General features: G+C 34.6%; 2 protein-coding genes across 3 annotated transcripts in view; both read right to left on the reverse strand.

Moving 5' to 3' along the window:
• LOC149197990 (amino acid transporter AVT1I-like) overlaps positions 1-5,969 on the reverse strand; it is a 71,751-nt gene extending 65,782 nt beyond the window's left edge. Inside the window, exons 1-3 of the mRNA XM_089408887.1 lie at positions 5,789-5,969; positions 4,393-5,021; positions 3,041-3,570 (exon numbers count right to left, since the gene is read on the reverse strand). Of these exons, the coding sequence (XP_089265013.1) occupies positions 3,041-3,570; positions 4,393-5,021; positions 5,789-5,969 (1,340 nt within the window). The remainder of the gene's footprint in view (positions 1-3,040; positions 3,571-4,392; positions 5,022-5,788) is intronic.
• Positions 5,970-20,246: 14,277 nt separating this feature from the next.
• The window catches only part of LOC149197991 (uncharacterized), a 165,531-nt gene continuing 161,214 nt past the window's right edge, over positions 20,247-24,563 (reverse strand). The window contains exons 6-9 of one of the 2 annotated variants that reach the window (XM_089406043.1): positions 23,608-23,676; positions 23,039-23,405; positions 22,543-22,697; positions 20,247-22,427 (exon numbers count right to left, since the gene is read on the reverse strand). In XM_089406043.1, the coding sequence (XP_089262169.1) occupies positions 20,907-22,427; positions 22,543-22,697; positions 23,039-23,405; positions 23,608-23,676 (2,112 nt within the window). In that variant the 3' untranslated portion in view covers positions 20,247-20,906. The remainder of the gene's footprint in view (positions 22,428-22,542; positions 22,698-23,038; positions 23,406-23,607; positions 23,677-24,563) is intronic. The other variant, XM_089406044.1, reaches the window with a different exon arrangement.

Raw genomic sequence — 24,563 nt, forward strand, 5'->3', positions numbered from 1 at the left:
AAACATCTAGCCACATAAGAATGTAGCAAGTTAGTAACTGAACAACTAGCCACATTTGAGATGCTGATAAATTTAAAGACATGTTACCTTAGAGTTGATTACCATAAATTTGTACACTAAAAATATGTTTTCATTATTGTTGCAAGCCCTTACCTTAAAGAAAATACAAAAGAGTATGAATCCTAGTGCATGAAATCATCCCTATACTCTATTTCAAAAATTTCAATTGATTTTCCATTAGCTTACGAATACTAGAAACTTCTACCATTCACATATTTCCTTTACCCACATTGAAATTTGGCTTATAAACACTACACACTTTTACTATTCACATGTGTCCTTTGCAGACTTTGAATTTGGGCTTATAAACATTACATATTTTTACCATTCACATGTGCCCCTTGCAACCATTGTATTTTGACATACAAACTCTTTACCTTTCACATCATACATTTTCCCTTTGCAAGCTTTAAATTTTGTGCCAATTGACTTCTAATGTTTGTTCTTGCCATCTTGTTTGTGCCGAGAGATGCTCTCTAACCCACTATGGAAGATATGTTGTAATGTCCTATCTTGTAAACATTTTGACTCAGTCGAACTACATTAAAATTAAAATTAAATTAATAATTAAAGTAAAATTGAGGTAAAATAGTCAATTTATCATTGGCATATTTAGGGCTCCAGGTTTTGACAACCCATGGTTTTTCCAATGGTATATATATATATATATATATATATATATATATATATATATATAACCAACCTAGATCCATCTTAACTCCGGATCTACCAAGCGTTGAGAGGGATAAAATCTCTTGAGGTGCAAACCTCTATTAGAGTGGAAAGTGATTTGATCCCTTTTACCGTTTAGTAGATATGGAGTTAAGATGGATCCAGGTTGGTTTGTATGATAGTTATGGAATGTGATGTCTAACAAGTAGTAGATATCGTGGCATCAACTCCCACTCAAGTGACTACAACAAAATCTTTATTTGAACTCATTTAAGCATAGAGACTGAAATACCCAACTTCCAAAGTAGATGATCATGCAATAGTATGCCTTTTACTAGTGACATTTCCTTCAATATCTGTGGTAAAAAAAAACAAGGATATGGTGATGTTAAAAGAACCACCTCTCCCTAAAGGGGCAATTCCAATGCCAATCATTGCACTGTCAGAAGGAACAATAAAAATAGATGCCCTACAGATAAAGAGGGAAGTAGTCCTATATTAGGCTATTTAAATCTTGTAAGAAATAATGTGAATAATGTTGTCAAAAATCACTCAAAATCAATTCCAGAAATTGTGGAAATATCCATAAAAAATTTAGTTAAGCAACTAGAGAGGTCTCAATCATGTAGAAGTTTTTTTAAATGTCTCTATTTGGCTGATGAAAATGAATGGTATACATTAGAAGATGTTAGTAGAGTGAACTCTTTGTTGAATCTTCCAAGGTTTTTGACGGGATATAGAATGTCTAGAGGTTCGAGGAAGTAGAATCTAATTACATTGTCTCTAGAGTTGCCACTTTGGAAGATCCACTACTAATTTTACTTTTAATGCGCGTTACTAAATCATTAATTGTAGATTCCAACTTCTTGTGAAGGAAGACATAAATTTAAAACTTCGTAGGTATTATGCTTGTTCTTGGATTTGTGTCCAATTCAAGAAATTGTTCCATAATATAAATGGGAAAAAATAAAATAAAATAATAGGTTTTTGTTGGTTTGAACCATGTCATCACCTCCAACATTGGGTGTTTCATAGTACAATCCTTGGCATAAAGTCATAGACTAAGCCTAGATTGTAGCTTTTCCAATGCTTGATGAAAAGAGGTCTTCACCATACTTGAGAGAAATGCTCATTGGTTAAACTTTATAGGTCCTATTGTATAAAAAAATGACATGTGGTAGTGGCTAGATAGACAAGTCATTTCCTTTTTGTTCTCCCACTAGTGTCAAAGAGTAACTTTGTTGTCATTCTCTTCTTTATAGTTTTCAAAAGACTAACTTTAATTCCCAAGACTCTTGCAAATATTTGATAGATTAAATCTGTATTGCAAATTCTCCAAAGTTGAAAAAACATAAAAAAAAATAGTTCTTTGTCATAGTAGAGAGAAATGGACATTGATTAAAGACTTGCCTTTGTATAAGACTAACAACATGTAATGTTAATTAAAGTGTTAGGTCATTTACTATTTGTTCCTATAGCCAATTGTGTGAGCATCCTTACTTGTAAACTATTACCCTACAACTATTTGTATATGACAAGGTTGTATATGATAAGGTTTAAATGATATTACCGATGTTATATGATTTATGGTCGTAAAATAATTCTTATGAATGATTGCCAAGGTACTCATTGCAATCTCATTGGACATGTACAGAGGTATTCATTGCAATCTCGAAGGCTTGTTGAATCCCAAGGAACGCGAGAACCAGAAAGGTGGCTACTCGACTGTTGACCCCTTCGAAGGCTTCATGTTATATAGCACCCAAACTGGGCCTGATTTGGTCACTATTTAGTGGAGTAAGATGATGCAGGAAGTGGGAAAAATAAGTTAATTTTTCAAAGTTAAAATCTTAGTGAGGGCACATCTGAATTTTATTCATTTCAGAGAATAACACAGAATACAATGATATCACAATGCAAATATTCATAAATTATGCTATGACCAGAGTCTAGCAACAATTCATTGTACAAAATATCCTGATCTCTAAATCCTGAGTCAATTACAACGGAATATATAGAGTTTCAAACCAGTCACACGAAATTCGTCGTCGTTTTGGCAATCCGGTTTTTGAAGGCTCATGTAAATCCGTTCTTTCTCTTTATATGAGCCAGAAAATTATTACATTAGACAAACTTTACACCATAGGAGCAGCCCCGCGGACTGAAGTTGTCCCATCTTGCACATCAGTTAAACACCTAAACAAATCGCAAATCCCGGCCTGTTGAGGAAAAAGGTTAAAACATTGATAAAACCATAAAAATGCGTGCCATTTTCTTACAAAGAATGTTATTTGAGATAAAAGCCTACCATGTACTGTTCTGCACTCCAATGTCTCGCAGGGAAGAGTAAGTGCCCACAACACTTGCTATAATACCAAATAATAAGACAACCATAATTATCACAATCTCCCTGCTAGAGACTCTTCTCCTAAAGATTTTCAAATAGCAAATGCATGGAATAATGATGGATATTGACGAGCTAAGAAAAGACCCTGTGAATGCCATAAGATACCCAAAGAAAGGCACTGCAACTGCTACACTCACTGTACTGGCAACCAACATTGTCCGAATGCACACACTCCAACCAATAACATGAATTCTAGATGGTGAAGGTGTTAATATTAGCTCCTCTAATGCCACGGCCAAAGGGTTGATCATTACACGATATTTTGCCAACGGTGTCAGAAGTGTTGTATATATTGCCAATTTTGAAGCAATGGCACTCTTGGGCAAGTTCAATGTCACCTGTGATGACAGTTCATTGCCAAACATCAGATAACCCAAAGCCCCAATGCTGGCATACATCAATGTGCCAAGAAAGAAGCAGATGAACAGAACCTGTCACATATTCATTCATGGAAATGTCATTAATACAACTTCAGGTTATTAAGCTACATGGAGAGCATTGAAAAATTTCCTGATTATACTGTCAATACCAAGTTGATAACAAAAAGGCTAACACAATCAAAAGGTTAACTTGCATTCTTTATATTTCAATAGCAATTTGATAATTAGAATTGATAACGAGTACCATATAGACCTATCTAAGCCCTGGCTACTTGAGGCTGCAGAGCCGAAGTCGTATAAGTCTCGTGTTCATGAAACTGGCAGTATATAACTAAAGATATACAACCTCCTATTTTGCAACCTCAAAATCCATTGCAACCTCACACTCCAACCACCTATTTTGCAACCTCAAATTCCATTTCAAATTTAGGTTGCTTAAAATTTAAACTCAACTAGATTGTAGATTTTGAAAATATTTTGAAATATGACCGAGAAAGATAATTTTTAAACTAATTCTTATTTATTCTAAAATATTTCTGGAAACTGCAATAAAAATGGTTATTTATACTTGGCAAATTTTATAGTAGTAGTCTAAATATCAGATGTGTCTGCCTTTTTTCTGGATATTTTTTCCTACAAATTTCTTTAAATTTCAATTTTCTAATTTACAAAAATCTAATATCCAAAAAAATATTTCATGATACTAAATCTATCTATATATTCAAAACCAAATTTTAAACAGCTAAAATTCACAATGGAAAAGACAACATCATATGATGGCCAGAATACTCTAATTTTAACTACTCAATTCATTATTTAGATTAAATGGGATAGGAACTTAGAATCTAATCATTAAAACATTTTATATATTACCTGGGGAAAGCGTTTCCTGTCTCTCATGGAAGAATATATAGTGGGAAACACGGCGTGGCCTCCATAGCATAAAGTGTATAATCCAACGGCAACTGGTAAACCGCTTATGTTGATCAACTCTGTAGAGTGGTCAAATCTTATACCATCAAACACTCCTACCCACCCCACTGCAAACATCAGCACAACACAGGCAGCAACACCGGATGCCGAAATAAAATCTAGTACACTCATGTCCCTCAGGCATACTGTGAAGAGGAAGGCCAAAGCTGACAGAAGAGTAAATGATTGGCGACTGTTTATGCTTATTCCACCAATAAGTTTGATAGTGCTTATAGCCTGAGGAAATAATTGTGCCAGATTGTCACCTTCCATTAGAAGAAATGCTACTGCATAAGCATACAATTCAAGGTAAAGAAATATCGATACAGTTACTCTGCCTGCTCGGCCAAAAGCTGCTTCTCCAATGCCTGGGTAGCAACGAAGATTTATATGTGGATTTACTGATCCTTGCATGCAACGTTGCAGTAGGATTCCTGTGTAACAACACAATGCAGCCACTACAAAAAGGAAGCTCATTCCAAGCCATCCTCCCTGAGAAACAGCATATGGTGTTGATAAAATTCCAACTCCTGCCATCATCAATCAAATTATACTTTATAATCATGCATAACATAAACATGTTAGAAAAAAACATAATAACATAAACATACTAAGAAAAAACAGTAATTGTTTTGTCCTTGGCCTTAGGCTCAAGTCACATTGGTCTGGGCTATCAAGTTGAACTTAGCTGGTGGTTGGCAGAGCTCTTGGTCAAATTGAGACTATGGGTGTCTCCTAAATGTGAAGTTACATTTTGAATTAAAATATAAATGTTTGCTAATTAGTAAGTTATATCTAGTTTTTGGCATTTTGGCAACTTAATTGGTAATGGTCTTGAAAATAAGTATCCTTAATAAACACTTAATTACTTAATAATTATAATTATAATGATAACTATTATAATTATAATGATAACCATTAAATTGATACCTTATAATACTTACATTTTAACTTAACCTAACCTATAGAGTAAGTTATTTGTTAAGAGCTTTGCCAATACAAAACCAAATAGAGAAAAGAAAGACAGAGTTACACCACAGACAGGCAGTCCAACCCAGAAAAATTCCAACATAAAGGTTTTTTAGGTTTTTGGAAACCACTTCATATCTTGAATAGTAATTTAGTGTAATTCTGTATATCTATGGATGTTGATTACGGTGTTAAACCTAGCAGAAAGGTAATAAAAATAATCAACTTAAAATACTCAACCACTGAAATTAAGCATTAAAAATTTATTAAACACGCACCCTTATATCACTAAAGATGTCGAGTAGTGGCAGAAGTCTTTACAACCAACCTGCAAGTACATTCAATCCATTGAGTATAGTCCGAAAGAAGGTAACCCCATCTGGTCTGAGTGTAACTTGAGAATCCTGCTGATCAGAGTGCAAAATTCCATCATGATCTTTTTGCAGTGATGAACCCAATAGAAGTGGTGTCTCCAAACTCTCATGTATTGTTTCATGAGTTCCCTGCATGATGCCCCTGCAACAAAATCATGGGCTGAATACCTTGCAGAGGCTGATGTTTCTGAGAATATGCCCATCGTTGGATATTATAGTGCATTCCGCATGCCAGGGTTTTAGAGTTTTAATGCTTGGGATTTCGAAGTTCTTCAAGATGGTCATGCAGACAGTCTGCTGATGCTCATTACAAATCATGTGTTGAAGTGAGACTTACACGTTAAGAAATCCTTCTTTGCTAGAGGTGAGCTTGCACAACATTCTAAGTTACATCTTGGCATATCTGACAGATATAATCTATATATTTGTGCTTTAGTTCCCTATCTTTCGCTATTTTAAATATGGAATAGCTTGTTTTCTGCCAGAAAGACTGGCCCAGTTTTAATAGAAAAATAGCGACAGACTTATCAATATCATGAAGATAAAGTCTGTGAATGGGAAAAGATCAAGAATCGTGCTCCATATGCACATACATATGACAGTTGTGTAAAATTCTACACCTGATTTTAAATTTCGCTTATTTGAATTTTTTTAATATATTATTATTTAAATGTGTCTAGAACATTTTGGTTAAAATTGTAATTTTAAATTAATAAAATTAATTTTTAATATAAAAATGGGTTTAACGTCTTTGAATGTCCCTAGTACAATTAAAATTAAGGTATGTAATGTTTTTATTTATTTTTAAAGTTTGTTTGAGTTCTTAAAAGATTATTTCAGGGTTGACCTGTGCCACACTAATTCTTAACATAGTCAGGTTTTTTACCACTGAATTTGAATCAATAACTTTCACATCAAGAAGTGACTTAACAACACACTCCACCACCCTATATTCTATGCGGGATGAGCAATTAAATACCCAGTAAACAATTAAGATATACAATATTAACATGTATAATCTATTCATTTTTTTTAATTACCCATACAAAATGTTAACATTTATGATCTATTCATTTTTTTTCTTTTCATATCCATCATTATATTTAGTCACCCAACAATATTACCAAAATTTGTGTTTTAGAATTGATAAGATTGCTGTTTTAATGCAAAAATAAATTAAGCATCCTAAAATACCCCTACTCTAATTTAATATACAATATTAACATCTTATATCTATAATTCCATCCATTTAAAATAAATTTTTTGAATTCAAATCCAAAAAATTCAATTTCTCCACTATTTACTCTGAAGACTCTAAAAAGTAAAAGGAGAGAAAAAAATCAATTGAAAATACCCATTTCTAAATATGTTCCACATGAATAATGTATATATATTTTTAAAATTTACTTAGTAAGATTTTATTTTTTAAATAAAATTTGTTTAATTTTATTTAAATTTAAGTTTAAAGAACTATTAAAAAATTAATATTATCTAGATAATTTAACGATTTTAAATAGATAAATATTTTATTATTTAATGATTTTTACTTGCATGATTCAAGTTGATTCCAACAACTACCACTATAACCCTTAGATAAACCACATTTTTCCTACCACAAAAATAAAATGTAAAGATTTGAATTTGGAATCTCATCTTACATAATACTTCATTTTCAAAACCATCAACAATCAAATTGTCCTTAATTAAATAAAAAAATATAATTCAAATTTTAAATTAATTTTTATAATTATTAAATTAATCTTACACATTATTTTATAACTTTATAAATTTTTATTTTCATTCTGTTTTAGAGTGTACTATATATAATACAATATATAGTTAAGTGGTTAGGGTATATTTAAAATATAAATTATATAAATTACATTTAATTATAATTTTTTTAAGAGTATATTTAAAATATAATTTATAGAAATTATATTTCATAAATTTATATTAAATTATAAATGTTTTTCTTTTAAGTTTTTATGTAATTTTATATGTGAAAAAGTTTTAAGCATTTAATAATATTGGTAAATTTTAACCACTTAAAAATGAATCAATTTCAAATCATGTATCGTACATTATACTACCTGTCTTTGTACAAAGGTGGGAAATCCATCACACGCATTCAACATTTCGCTTTATAAGATAAATAAATGACAAAACTATATTGTTTCTTTAAAATGTTGGCATTTTGTTGCAACACATTTTACATGGCGAACATTTTACATGGTGAACACAAAGCTAGTGTATGAGCATATACAAATAATTGTCTTATACTTTTTTATACTATTTCTCAATACCATCAAAAGAAGAAAGCTTAGGGAAACTCTATTTTGTCTAAAAGCATAAAGAGCCATTTATGTATGGGCTCTTATGTTTAATCTATGTTTCATGAAAATTGAATTGGATTGAAGGTGTAAGATCCTTAGTGGCATGTATAAAAGTGGTGACTCCTACCTCAATCTTTCACCCATGTTGTTGTTGGAAATACTGAGGGGGGTGAATCAGTATTTTCTTTCAATTGTTATTATTACCAGTTTAATTCTTCACAATTTAAATAGAGAAATGTATAAGTATAATTTTATTGAGTAAAATAATAAATACAATATAAATGTGTTCCAAGCTCCAATTTGGTTTTGATGAGGCTCTGACCTCTAGGGCTTCGACCCTATCTTGTCAAGGCACCAACCTTGGATTTAGGAGCATCAACTCCAAGGACACCAATCCTTCCAATTCTGAGGCATCAACCCCAAGGGCTCTGACCCTATCTTTCAAGATGAATCAGGTCAAGAGATTGTCCTCTCGCTCTGTCTTCAGCTTCCCTTTCCGCTCGGCCTTCGGCTTCTATTGTACCTTCTGCATCTGCCAGACCTTTGGCTTCCTCTGTTTCTTCAAGTTCACGAGTTGTGAACTTTTTTTGTTTTCTATGATAGATGCCTGATTCACCTCCTTGAAGTGAAGCGTTTTAACTTGTATTTATACGAGTCTCACCAATAACCAAAGGACACATCTATTGGAGGGAGGCCGACTTGTATATTAAAAATATATATCGGAGAGTCTTTTATCCATAGACTTGATTATTCACGGAAACCATGTAAGAGCTGCTATACCCACATGGAGATCACACATGCCACGTCATCACCTTTAATCCCATAATCACAACTTTATAAAAAATCAGAGGTTTTACAAGTGTGCACATGCTCTGTCTTCCAATAGAGCGGATGCGATATTCAATAAACTGTTTTTAATGAATCCATCGGGTCCACAACTCTATCGCAATTAGAGGTTTTAACATCCCTTTGAAACTTGTGATACTACGGATGCGATATTACATTTAGTCATGTTAAATGGTGCAGTCGAGTCCGTAATACATATATTGCAATTGAGGTTTGCGGGACTTCGATTGGCACATAGATTAAAAAAAGGGCCTTAACCCCCGCAGTTGACCATGATCTAAGGGTTGACTATGAGATCGACGGCTAGGATTGAGTGCGGGACTTCAGCCATGATCAAGGAAGTCTATACTTTCCTACCACCGCTCTTCCGATAGTTGTTTCTCCTGTGACTTCTCTTCACTCTTCCGTTATCGTTGTTGCTCTTTGTTATTTCTATAACACTTACCCTTGGGCATATGCAATAACCTGCTTCTCTTGCTCTGATGACTTGTTTCTTTGATGGCTTTCAATAAACTCTTCATCTTACTCTTTAGCTTCTTGCTCCTATTGCTTTACTGGATCTACTGCATCTTTTGTTGTTCAATTGTTGATCAATTGACCTCCTGTGTCATTTGTTGTTCAATTGACCTCCTGCGTCATTTGCTGTTCAATTGACCTCCTGCTGTTCAATCCACTTGGGTCCTCCATCTCATCATATCATCATATATCAAACTTTCATCACTATGAGCATTATGATCAATGGGCATCAATGGGAAATCATGTATCAAAGAATTTGCCATCACAAACACTGCTATATTGACATCAATGACAACCTAGATTAACAATCTGCCCCTTTGTCATTGATGGAAATATTCTTCTTCTCTCCCCCTTTGACATCAATGGCAAAGGAGTGCACAATGAATCCCCCTATCGAACTACTCCCCTTGTCATGCAACATCTTTATGAATCAACTTAATGTGATGCTAGAGAAATAACCCCCATCTTTTGGCGAAGATATTCAAATGCTTCTCGAGGAAGAGGTTTTGTGAAAATATCAGCTATCTGCTCCTTAGTATTGATATATTCCAAGATGATGTTTTGTTCAGCTACTTGTTCACGAAGGAAATGATACTTGATTGGTATATGTTTGGTCTTTGAGTGCATCACTGGATTTTTTTTTAGACTGATAGCACTTGTGTTATCATAATAGATGGTGATTGGTTGATTTGTACCTATGTTGACATCTTTCAGAGCTTCCTTCATCCATAATATGTGAGTACAACAATCTGCAACAACTATATACTCGGCTTCAGCTGTAGATAATGATATGGATGTTTGTTTTTTGTTGAGCCAAGATACTAGACAATCTCCCAGGAAGAATGCATTTCCACTAGTACTTTTTCGATCATCAACACTTCTAGCCCAATCAGCGTCGATGTATGCAGTCACAGTAAGAGTTGAGATCTTATGGTACCAAAGACCAAAATCAGGAGTTCCTTTCAAGTATATGAAAATTCTTTTTACAACCAACAAATGGGATTGTTTAGGAGCTGATTGAAATCTTCCCACCATTCCTACTGCTTGCATAATGTCAGGTCTCATAGCAATTAAGTATGGGAGGGCTCCAATTATTGACCTGTAATGAGTTGCACCTACTGGAGGAGAGTCGTCATCTTTGCTTAATTTGCAATTTGTGGTCATAGGTGTGCTCATGGGTGCACAGTCTTCCATTCCATATCTTTTAAGCATGTCTTTAAGATATTTTGATTGAAATATGAACATGCCTGTCGTGGTTTGAGATACTTGTAGGATAACTCTCCTATCATCGACATCTCGAACTCTTTTGACATATTTTGAGCAAACTCATGGCTCATCTCATCATTATTACTAACAAAAATCAGATTATCAACATAGACAAGAGTGACTAGTAACTTATCCTCATCCATCTTTATGTAGAGATTACTTCCTGCCACCCCCTTCTTGAAGCCTTGTTGTTGTAGAGAGTGATCCAATATTGCGTACCAAGCTCTAGGAGATTGTTTCAACCCATATAATGCCTTTTTCAACTTACAAATAAAGTCTTTTCCTTCTTCTAGATTAAACCCTTCTGGTTACTCCATGTAGACTTCTTCCCTGAGTTCCCCATTCAGAAATGTTGATTTTACGTCCATTTGATAGATTTTAAATCCTTTTGAGTAAGAAAATGCCAAGAACATCCTTATAGCTTCCACACGAGCTATTGGTGCAAAGGTTTCTTCAAAATTGATTCCTTCAGTTTGTGAATAACCTTTACAAACAAGCCTTGCCTTATTTCTGATCATTTGTCCATCTTCATTCATTTTGTTTTTGAACACCCACTTGGTTCCAATTATATTTTTATCCTTTGGACGAGGTACCAACTCCCATGTCTCATTCTTCTCGATTTGAGACATTTCTTCTTCCATGGCTTTTACCCAATGAGGATCCTTACTTGCTTGAGTAAATGTTTCTGGTTCTATCATAGATAGGAGGGAAACATCATTTTTCTTTGGTGTATGTATCATCCTTCTTCGGGTTTGCGTCCCTTCATCTATATTGCCAATAATCTACTCTTCTGGGTGATGTTTTTGGAGAAACTTCACCTTTGAAGGGGTTTGAGATGGTTCTTTTTCTTTGTGTTTTTCTTGATCTTTTTCCTCTTTTCAGTTTCTTCTTCGTTTTCTTCAATGAGAGGGTCAACTTCATGATCTTCAATTTCTTTTTCTGGAAGGTCTTCATCAATCTTCACATCAATGCTTTCCACTATTTTCCGTAGTCGATTATTGTAGCACTTGTAGGCTTTGCTCCTTGTAGAATATCCAAGGAATATTCTTTCGTCAACCCAAGAATCAAATTTTCCTCGTGAGTCATCATTGATTTTTATGAAGCACTTGCTTCCAAAAATCTTGAAGTATTTTACTGAAGCAAGTCTTCCTTTCCATAATTCATAAGGATTCTTCTCATTATTTGGTCTTAGTTGAGTTCGATTCAAGGTATAAATAGTTGTCTCGACTGCTTCTCTCCAAAATTTTGGCTGCAAGTCAGCTGCTATTAACATTGTTTTTGCCATTTCTTGAACAGTTCGGTTTCTTCTTTCAACTACCCCATTTTTCTTGGGTGTTCTGGCAGTCAAGAGTTCTCTTTCGATTTCATGTACTTTACGGAATTCATCAAATTCTTTTGATGTGAATTCTCCCCCTCTATCCGTTCTAAGACATTTAATCTTAGAATCCTTTTCATTTTCTACAAGAGCTTTAAGATTCTTAAAACATTCAAATGCTTCGGATTTATATTTTATGAAATATACCCACATCATTCTAGTATAGTCATCAACAAATAAAGCAAAGTGCCTTTCTCCTTGGAGTGCTAGAGTTTTAATTGGTCCACATAAATCAGCATGGATGATCTCCAAAGGTTTTGATGTAGAAAACTCCTTGGTCTTGTGGCTGGTTCTAGTTTGCTTTCCATGTTGACATGGACCACATACTCCTTGATTTGGCTTGAATAACTTTGGGATGTCTTGTACTGCATTAATCTTGCTGATATTGATCAAGGTATCGAAACTTGTATGTCCAAGTCGCTTGTGCCACAGCCAACTTTCATTTGTTTGACTTAAGTAACATTTATCTGCTTGAATTTTGTTCAGAATGTAGACGTTATCTAATGTTCTAACTCCTTTCGCCACAAGTTCCCCTGAGGAAGAGTTCCTTATTTCGCAATCTTTAGTGCTAAAGACAAAATTATGTCCTTGATAACAGATTTGGCTAACACTCAAGAGATTTTGTTTGAGCCCGTCTACTAGCAAAGCATTTTGAGCCTTTCCTTTTCCATTAATGAGGGTAACAGTTCATTTTCCAGCAATTTTGGCAGATCCACTTCCAAAGGATAAATTTCCTTCCTTTTTGTTCAATTAGACAAACTTTCTTTTGTCACCTGTCATATGTCTGGAGCACCCACTATCCACAAACCAATGATTTTCATCACTGTGAGAACATAGAGCTAGGCCACATTTATCCGTGTTCGGATTCTCATTTTTTGCTTCTCTTCTTTTGAGGGGGCAATTTTGTTCATTATGTCCATTATCATTACATAATGAGATAATTGGATCAAATTTGGCCAAGGGATCAAAAGAGTTGTAGGTCTTGATTTGTCCTTGCCCTTTGAGACCATATGGTTTGTTTGTTTGATCCTTCAATTTTGGTGTTTCATTCTTACGAGCCATGCAATGTTTAGCTTGATGACCGAAATTTTTACAATAAAAACAATACCCAAAAAAATAGTTTTGTACTTGTTGTAATAGCCATGATTTGAATCAACATTCTTCCTTGGAGTTACTCTCTCTTCATTCTTTGGATTTGAGGTGAGCCTTTGATGAAATAATCTTTCTTCTTTTGGGTTGCTGGAAAGTATCTCAGTGTAGCTTTTCACATTATTCTTAGTACTTGATGATTCTCCTTTAAAACCTATCCCAGATTTGTTATGTTGAGCTTTTTGATCATTTAGGATAATGTCAAGTATTTGAGAGCTTTCCCAACCCTTTTTGACTTGCTCCAATTCCTTCCTCAAAGATACTATTTCGGCTTCACTTTCTTCACAAATTTCTTCTTTTTCTTTTAGCTTATTTTTCAAGAGGTCTTCCCTTATTTTTGCTTCCTCCTTTTCTACCTTGAGAGAAATGATTTTATTTCGTAATTTCTCATTTTCTTCAATGGCACTCATTAACAATTCATCTACATTTCCTTCTAGACCTGGATCATCATCATTTGTGAATGCCATGAATAATACTTCTTGGCTTCCAGCATAATCATTTTCTTCATCTGATTCATCATTACCTCCTTTGCGATGAGTGAAATGATTAGTTGATTTCTTTTTGATGAATAAAAATTCATCTTCATTAGACTCATCTTGCTTAGAGAAGAAATTCTTCTTATTGAACCCTTTTTTTTGTATACCATACTTTTAGAATTTTCCTCACCATCACTATCATGCTTAAGAGGACATTTTGCAACATAATGACCTATTCTTCCACATTTGAAACAAATAAGAGGGTACTTACCTTTTAGCTTAGATCCTCTCTTTAGTCTTCGTACAAATTGCGCCAATTCGGATTCAACATCAGAGTCATCACTATTAGTATTCCATTCTTTCCCTTTTTTTGATTTTGAGGCCTTGAATGCTGCATCTTTGGAACTTGAGCTTCCTTTTCTCATCTCGTAGGCAATGAGGATTCCATGAAGTTCATCCGTCGTGAGAGTATCTAGGTCCTTCATTTATTCTATAGTACTTACTTTGGAGTCAAATCTGTCTGGGAGAGATCTTAAGACATTTTGAACAATAGTGCTTTCTTCAATGTTTTCTCCCAATCCTTTAAGACAGTTGACCACTTCAGCTACTCGGAGAAAGTATGATGCAATATCTTCTTCATCATCCATTTTCAGACTTTCAAATTGTATTCTATGAGTTTGAAGCTTTGCCTTCTTAACTTTGGAGTCCCCATCATGTAAGATAACTAGCTTATCCCATACTTCTTTGGCCGAGTCACAATTCATGACTTTTGTAAATTTAGAATTAGTGATTCCACTAGTGATGGAATTTAAGGCTTTTGCATTTGCAATGTAAGCTTTCCTTTCATCTTAATCTGTTGGAAGAGTGGAAGGAGCTATGTACCCCTTTAAAACCGAATGCCAAACTTCAGGTCCAAGGGACATTAAGTAGTAGGACATTCTTTTTTTCCAAAAACCAAAATTTGTGCCATAGAACAGAGGAGGTCTTCCTGACACTTCTTGATTTTTCATTGTGACTAAGAATCCTTCTTCTAGCTGTTAGGTTGATATGAAGAAACTTGGCTCTGATACCAATTGTTGGAAACACTGAGAGGGGGTGGTGAATCAGTATTTTCTTTCAATTGTTATTATTACCAGTTTAACTCTTCACAATTTAAATAGAGAAATGTATAAGTATAATTTTATTGAGTAAAATAATAAATACAATATAAATGTGTTCCAAGCTCCAACTTAGTTTTGATAAGGCTCTGACCTCTAGGGCTTCGATCCTATCTTGTCAAAGCACCAACCTTGGATTTAGGAGCATCAACTCTAAGGACACCAATCCTTCCAATTCTAAGGCACCAACCCCAAGGGCTCCGACCCTATCTTTCAATATGAATTAGGTCAAGAGATTGTACTCCTGCTCTGTCTTCAGCTTCCCTCTCCGCTCGGCCTTCAGCTTCTACTATACCTTCTGCATCTGCAAGACCTTCAGCTTCCTCTGTTTCTTCAAGTTCACGAGTTGTGAACTTCTTTTGTTTTCTGTGATAGATGCCTGATTCACCTCCTTGAAGTGAAGCGTTTTAACTTGTATTTATATGAGTCTCACCAATAACCAAAGGACACGTATATTGGAGAGAGGCCGACTTGTATATTAAAAATATATATCGGAGAGTCTTTTATCCATAGACTTGATTATTCACGGAAGCCATATAAGAGCTGCTATACCCACATGGAGATCACACATGCCACGTCATCACCTTTAATCTCGCAATTGTAACTTCATAAAAAATCGGAGGTTTTACAATTGTGCACATGCTCTGTCTTCCGATGGAGCGGATGCGATATTCAATGAACTGTTTTTAATGAATCCATCAGGTCCACAACTCTATCACAATCAGAGGTTTTAACATCCATTTGAAACTTGCGATACTGTAGATGTGATATTACATTTAGTCATGTTAAATGGTGCAGTCGGGTCCGTAATACATATATCGCAATCAAGGTTTGCGGGACTATGATTAGCACATGGATTAAAAAAAATGGCCTTAACCCCCGCAGTTGACCGTAATCTAAAGGTTGACTATGAAATCGATGGCTAGGATTGAATGTGGGACTTCAACCACGATCAAGGAAGTCCGTACTTTCCTACCCCCGCTCTTCCAATAGTTGTTGCTCCTGTGACTTCTCTTCACTCTTTCGTTATCGTTGTTGCTCTTTGTTCTTTCGATAACACTTACCCTTGGGCATATGCGATGACCTACTTCTCTTGCTCAGATGACTTGTTTCTTTGATAACTCTTCATCTTACTCTTTGGCTTCTTGCTCCTGTTGCTTCACTGGATCTACTGCGTCATTTGTTGTTCAATTGCTGATCAATTGACCTCCTGCGTCATTTGTTGTTCAATTGACCTCCTGTTGTTCAATCCACTTGGGTCCTCCATCTCATCATATCATCATATATCAAACTTTCATCACTATGAGCATTATTATCAATGGGCATCAATGGGCAATCATGTATCAAAGAATTTGCCATCACAAACACTTCTATATTGACATCAATGACAACCTAGATTAACAGTTGCTCATCCATTTCTCTATCTTGGGCAAAAAAATAACATTTTCAATGAGTATAGTGATATTCCCTTAGATGACATTAGTAGTAAGTGTAAATCAACTTGCTTAGGTGACATTATATTTATGATTTGGGGGTCTTTAAAATGAAACAATTTGTTTGTTATGACGTCTCACATTCAAATTTGTTCACATTCACTTGTGCCCTTATTTAGTTGGTTCATTTCTTCGAAGGAGCAATGGAGCCTAGCCCTAACCAACTCAAGACCCTAAGCAATTTGAACTGCATATAAGAGGAAATCAAACAATTCAAAGAGGACATTGACAACTTAAGCGAACATTTCTCTCAAAGATTCCTAGATTTTGTGTTCAAAGAACCGTCATTGTGATCCTCACAAAAGTTTGATCATGTAAAATGTCTAGGGATACTATTTTTTAATAATGAGTCTCCATTACTATGTGAGCATAGGAAACCCAAGATGGGTAGATCTAGTCCAAGGGTTGACAAAATAAAGCGTGCCAATGATGAGAACCATCCAAAATAATCTTGCGGAAATTCAAGGAGTTCTTCACCCTCAATCAATGATGACCGAATCACTCAAGCTTCATGTGCCAAATATGAATACATCAAGGTTAAAATTTCAAAGAATGTCTCATATCAATCACTATTAGATGCTTTCCAAGAAAAAGAGATGACTTACTTGTAATTTCATCAAGATTTATATTAATAGATCTCTTTGTTGCTCAATAAGTAAATGTAGGGGTAAAATTAATCTTTGGACCATGTTCACATTAAATAAGTTTTCATTCTTTGTATCTTTTGTTTTGTCAGTGTCAATTTTGCATAATATATTTTAACTCATTAATCCATATGTGAATACCTCTTTATTTATATAAAAATTATTGAACGTTGTTTAATTTTCACGTGGGAATGATCATCTCATATTGTCTCATTAATGCATTTTGATAAGCATTACTTATGGATAAGACCATTATTTATGGTAATATTAGGTTATGATTAAGGTCAACTTAATCAACTTTCATATGGAGGCTCAATGATCTTGTGAAGGAGTACATCCTACTTATGTAGATCCATAATCCCTCTTGGTGTTGAAAATGATTTAGTCTTTACTTGTAGCCACCACCATCTCATATTGTGTCATTAATGTTTTTGTTAGAGATTAATTATAATTAAGACCAATATTTATTGTAGTGCTAGGTTACGGTTAACACTACCAAACAAATTTGACTTGGGAGGTTCAATAACTTTTCGGGGGAGTGTGCCCTCTTTATTTGGGCCTATAACCTCCCCTGTGAGGATGCCCTTCTTGAGTTATTTGTTGATTTCAGAAAAGAAGTCTTTTGTTGCTTTTTTTATTTTAGAAAAGCCTTTGACTCGATTCCTAGGGATAAGCTTTGGCACAGAATGGAGGACTTGGGGTTCCTAAACATTTGAGTGCAGTTGTGCATAGGTTGTATGAAGAGGTGAAAGTCAAAATTAAAACTTCAGCAGACATTTCTGAAAGTTTTAGAAGTGATATCGGGGTCAAGCAAGGTTGCCCATTGTCTCCTACCCTTTTTGGTTTATATATCGACAAGCTTGAGGAGTGGTTAAATTCGCAAGGGGTTGATGGTATCTATTTGGGCAAGTTTGTTATAAGGCTTCTTTTGTATGCAGATGACCTTACTCTGATTGCTAAATCAGCTCTTGGTTTGCAAGAGCACTTACTATCCCTTGAGAATTTTTGTAGAAGTGTGGGATGCAAGTCAATATCAGCGAAACGAAAGTAGTGATCTTCTCTAAGAAAATAAAACATAACCAACATAAGTTCTACTTTGAAGGCAACATTCTAGAAGAAGTTGCGGATTACAAATACCTAGGAATTGACTTCAACAAAAATCTAAGTTGGAATGGTTGTAGAAAGAAAAGAACTTTGGGGGTTGGAAAGCATTTTATGCTTTTCAAAATAGGTGTAGAGAGGCAGAGTTATGGGACTGGAAAACCACTCAAACTCTTTTTGGGCTTCTAGTGATTCCGGTGATTCTCTATGGTTGTGAACTATGGGCCAGCAGTACATCTGACACGTAGTGGAGACAAATTGAGAAAATTCAAAAGCGTTCGATTACAAACAAATTTAAGATTAAAAGTGCAGTTCTTTATGATATCTTGTTAAGTGAACAGGGACTGCTCCTATTGAAGCAATTGCTATGGTGCGAGTCATAAGGTATTTAAAAAAATTGAGCGAATGGAAGAGGTTAGATGGCCTAAGGTTGTCTTTAATGATAGATTGTGCAAGAGCAAAAAAACTTAGATGCAGCAAAATAACAAATGGTTTAGTAGATGGGGTATTTGCTTGAACGCGTGTCCCATAAACAACAAAGGGATAATAGCTTTTGTTATGGAAAAGTTCCACAAGCATACTTGAGATAAGGAGCTAGGAAGAAAGAAAAATTACTATATTGAAGTGTTTAATCCCACTCATTGTCATCAACCAAAAGTATAGATAGAGGCCAATATCTCTTGGAAAGGCAAAATTCTTATTGTTCAATTAAGGACTAATTCTCATCAACTCCGTTGTGAAACAGTGTGCTGGAAAAGGCCAAAGGAAGTGTGGGAGGAAAGAGTATGCATTTTTTGTTCTTCCGGAAAAGTGGAAACATAAAAACATTTCATTTTAGAATGTGAGGCCTTCAAAGACAATAAGGAAAATTATGTAGATATGCTAGCAACTAGCTATTGGGATAATCTATTTAGCGAGGGGTTTGTCGAGAAGCTGGGAGCATTTATTTTGAATCTTCACATAAAAAGCGCCAAATACATCAAGCAGATGAAGAAGTAATATGTCCCATAGGCTATCTTTAGCCTCATGGACGTTAAAATAATTTCTTTCTTTCTTTCTTTCTTTCTTTCTATATAAATATACAACATAAACCTTATATCATTTAACTGATAGGCATTATTCTTTTATAAAGGTGTACATGGGCTATCTCTTTAACCATTTTTTGTCCTATCATCCTCTCTAGCACATCCTCTGGACAACTCTGGGACACTTGTTTAGTGATGTTCCACTTTTATATTTGCAGGTTTTTGCATTAGTTGTTTGTTCCAATTTGATTCCCTCTTTTTTTGTGACCTCGACAAAAAACAACTATCATTATCTATAAAAACATTATCATTAAATAACAATATATTGCTTGATAACATTATTAAACAAGATAATGATAAAAAATTGAAACACACATGAAATATTTCAAAACTACTAAAATCATTATTATTTTGTAACTAAAATTATAGATTCTGATATAATATCATACACAATTATTCACTCTAATACTCTCTCAAATTTTTTAACCCAAAAAAAAATTAAAATATATTAATCATCCCTACATTTAAATTACAGTTATTAGCCCTAACATATTTATCAAAAATATAAACTTTCATAACTCTCATTCACTTTTAAAAAGTTAATTATAAATATTTAACAATATTCAGTCTAATACTCCCTAATTTTTGAACCCAATATATATATATATATATATATATATATTAGTCATCCATACATTTAAATTGCATTTATTAACCATAACATATTTATCAAAAATATAAACTTTCATAGCTCTCATTCACTTTTAAAATGTTAATTATAAATATTTAAAAGTATCTTTAAAAATATTTTATTTTCAAATTTTTTATATAATTTAAATAAAAAATCACACGTTTTAAATAAAACACTTTTATCAGCTTACAATTTACACACACCATTAAAAATATTCAAAACAATTTTAAAAAAAACACAAATGATGAAATTTAATCCGTAAAATTTCGCCAACATATCTCTGTGATAATAGTGCACCTACAAAATCACCCATTAAAGCCTTTGGTGCAAAATCGAATCATTAAAAAACTGAATCTATGATTAAATTATTCATTTAGAGCGAATTTTCAAGGTTTAACAGTTACAGAATGTGCGCCTGTTAATTTATAGTTTTTATCGTTTGCGTTTGTAGTAAACATTTTACAATGGGAGCCTGAGCAAAATATACTCCACAAATAATATATGTATTAACTATGCATCATGCAAAGCACTCCCTGAATGGCAATAAATAACTCCGACCAAAATCAGTAATGTTCTTCGCTCCCTGAATTGCAATAAATAAATCTGATCAAATTCATGAATCTTCTTCGAACATTCTGCAGTCGTGCCATAAGTAATCCCAGTTCGAATGAAACAAACAAGCCTCCTAGTTGGAATGGATCGTAATTAATTTTACTCGATATAACCAGATTGGGAATAATGAAAAGGTGTTACATTACAAGCAAAAACTTGAAAATGAATTTCTGCCTGCAATAATAAAATTGTATTTTTGAGGTAAAAAATACAACGATAAATTGCTTCTGACTGAAATAATTAATACATAAATTGTACAGTTGTTTTACAACACAGTGGATTCCTTGAAGCAAATCCCATTTTCATCGTCGTCTAGTATGAGCATTATATCCTAACACTTCAATAAAAGGAATAGAATTAGTAGCTCTGGTCTTTTGTAATGAACAAATCAAAGCTGTAGGACCAAATTAGGTTGTTGGGAATCAACCAACTTTCCAGAAGACTGCCTAACTGGAGATCTGGAGCTCTGACATTCCACATTAATGTCAGATGATAAAGAATGAGAGATATCTGATGTCTGATGCAAAGGCTGTTCCAAAATTTTGCCTTTCAAAGGCTGGAGATGAGACTGAGGTGATTCATTTTCCCCTGATGACTGTGCCTTGTTGAAAGTAGCCAATTTTTCTGAAACATGTGATTCAATTACTTGTCCTTCATGACTGTGTGGAATTGTTTGTGCAGACATTGATGATCTCTGAGAGTTGAACTGGCTCATCTGTGACTGGATATAAGACGATATATCCAGGAACATTTGCTGTTGCATGTATTGAGAAACACTAGAAGATGTTCTTATTTGGGGTTCATTTTTCTGTGGGTTAAAATGTGTACCAGATGCAATCTGCATTTTTGATCTAGAACTAGCATCAGCATGGACCAAATCTGCATTTTGAGACTGTAACTGTGCCTGTATTGCATTATCATCTTGGTTCCTTGTTGAACATGTTGATAAAACTGACAACTGTGGAGTATTGACCGAAGCATTGGAATTAGTCTGCAGTGACCACATTTTGTTTTTGGCCAAGTTAGCCAAACTGTTTATATCCTTAACAGGTACGGTTTGACCAGCATGTTGAGGGGAGCAGACAGCTCTGTACCCATCTTGATGGTTGTATATACAAGTTCTGCCTGTAGTGTCTGCAACATCAGTACTGCCGGCACTTCTTAGTAGTTTTGAAGAGCCGCTGCCTTCTCTGGAGATACCACCATCGGTGACAACACTTTGAGAATCTGCCACTTGGAAACTCTTGACAGGCTGTGCTTCCTTGGACTGTTTAGAGAGCATCAATTGCATAAGCTTATTATTTTTTGAAACAATTTCAAGCAATCTGGACTGGGATACCTCCGAAGCAAATTTGGTCCCTGGCATTGTTAAGTTGCCAGATTCAACGATAGGTAAAGTGGATTTCTCCTGAAGCTGTTTTTTCCCTTCCAAAGGCAACTCAACATTTGGCTCATGGTCAAACTGCGATTTAACAGATTGGGCATTTGGTAATGACAAGCAATTTGCTGATGATTGATGTGCATCAGAGTTTGTAGTAGACTTTGCAGTGACAGTAGACATAGGAGAAGTTGACTGATTGGACTGGCCTTCAAAAGTTCCCTTTTGAACAAATCCTTCATCCCTGCCATATTGGGCAGCGACATCATTATTGAGCCTAACCCTATTTTGACTTTTGTCAATCAGCAATGGTGCAGGAGAAACTGTGTTTAGTTGAGGTCTGCTTTTATCGCATGATGATAAATTAACAGAAGTAATGGTCTGATCATTAACATGCCGTAGGCCAGATGTCCAATCAGAAGGTCGAGCTCTCTTTATTTTCTGTGCTGCAATTTTCCAGGCTACAGGTCCAAGTCCCGCAGAAAAATGAGAAAGACTTCGTACATACATGTACTCTGACTGCATACCAATCTGCAAAATCGCTAGACAAAAGTCACTACACATGTACATTATCACATAAAACTCTGATAATAGAGTTGAGAATGCCATCGTAGGATTGACTATGTAATACAGAACAGACACATACAGGTATGAGCTGTTTTGGCTCTCCACAAAGGATGGCAAGTATTGATTCATCTCCATTAACTAAAAGGTTCCAAGGCTTGTAAGTGTCACGTCGTTCTTCTTCCCATAAAAGAGCTCTTCTCCCATCTTTCACCACCGTTCCCTTCAATGTGGATGCTGCCAAACACATATATTAGGAAAGAATCTAATCAATGACCATCACTACAAAACCTATGGCTAACCCAATTATGATCAAGTGTGCATTCATTAAGAGCAGCTCATCATAGAAGTGCATAGTAAGGCAATGGTGTTGAACACTTGTTGACATCTCTTTTGCATATGTTAAACATTAACAAGAAATTTCCACACCCTAACCATCTTTTGAATCAACAGCATTCATAATTTATTGGTGAGTTAAGATGCACTCCACACAAACATGATGAATTTAACAAACACTTCCACTGGAAAGTTTAAGTCTGAAACCATAAAACATTGAATGGAATGTCAAAGATTTAAACCTGAAAATTTCTCCGACTTCTCAGCTTTGGCATCAACTGCTGAACTATTTTGATCATCATTGTTATGCCCTTGATAGACAGTCCCATTTGAATATACAGACCCTGTGTTCCTTACCTTCGGAGCATCATGCAGAGAGGTGTTAGACAAGTTAGCATCATTTCCACCTGTAGCAAGAGTTGCACCTGAGGTAAAGTCTGAACCAGTAGACTCAAAATGTGATTTTCTCAATGTGGCCTTATTTGTAAAGTTCTTGGTGGCAAAACCAGATTTTGAATTTGAGGGGAAATCATGCTCCAATTCAAAATTTTCAGGATCACACCGCAATATCTGAAAAGACTTTTTTGCCAGTTCCTGTATAGCACGAGCCTGAAAAAGTGACACCTTCACTTTTAGTAATCATACATTATGACCTTACAGAGATGTCTGCCCTTGCTAAATCAATGCTTTGTTCAGTATTGTACGATTTCTATACAGTATATATGGGAGGAAGATGTCAATATCACAAAGTATTATTCTAACTTTTCATAGACGACCCACTAGAAGCAGATTTAAGTGGGATTCATGCTACCTTTCTGTAGTAGATGGTACCTACTGCATTGTAATTCATTGCATTGCTACAGATCAGGAAAACATCATCCTGCAAGCCATGAGACAGAATTTGTAATCAAAGTGATCACAGACCCAAATTCCAGAATAAATGTCATCAAACAAATATAAAATATGGTTGGTACAGAATTGCAAAATATAAAAGAAATTCAGATGTAAAATATTCACATCCTCGTAAATAATTAGTTCATTAACAAAACTAGTGCATTTAAGAGTCCATAATTCAAATATATTAAAACTCAAAATAGAATAAAGATTTATCACATTGCTTTGCTTTTCTTGATTTGAAAAGAAATATAAAATATGGAAATAGATGTGGTCAGCACAAAATTGCAAAAAGAAACAAAGATTGAAATGACAAAGTATTTCACATCCTCGCAAAGAATTCGTTCCCTAATGAAACCAGTGCATTCAACATTCCACGGTCCAAATATATTAGAACTCAGAAGTGACGGATATGAATATTTAAAATAGAATCAAGACTTAAAGACATTACTTTTTTCATTTTTCTGATTTAAAATATCCAATTGACCAAGAAGTTTCAGTGTTTCATTTGGTTTTACTTGTTATATTGTCAGTGCTGGGTAAACAGATTGCTAACTTTTGGGGTTATCTGTTGGAATATTCAGCAACACAGAGAGGGGGGTGGGAGGTGAATCATTATTAACAATTTTTAACTTTAAAAATTTGTAAATGCATCCACATATATTAAAAAAAGCACATAAATATACAGAGCACAGAGATTTTTTCGTGGAAGCCCAAAGTGGGAGAAAACCACAGAATGTTTTTCTTAAAATATAAAAGAGTACACTCAAATTTATTAGCACCAACTCCCTGGTTTATCACCACCGACTGAAAGGAAGCACCAAAGCTTGTACAAGAGCCAATATTAGTCAAAGAAAGTCCGCCCCCCTGGCA

Source organism: Pinus tabuliformis, chromosome 2_2 (genome assembly GCF_031772625.1).
Source record: "Pinus tabuliformis cultivar Carrire ecotype Pingquan chromosome 2_2, CPIR1, whole genome shotgun sequence".
Lineage (NCBI taxonomy): Eukaryota > Viridiplantae > Streptophyta > Pinopsida > Pinales > Pinaceae > Pinus > Pinus tabuliformis.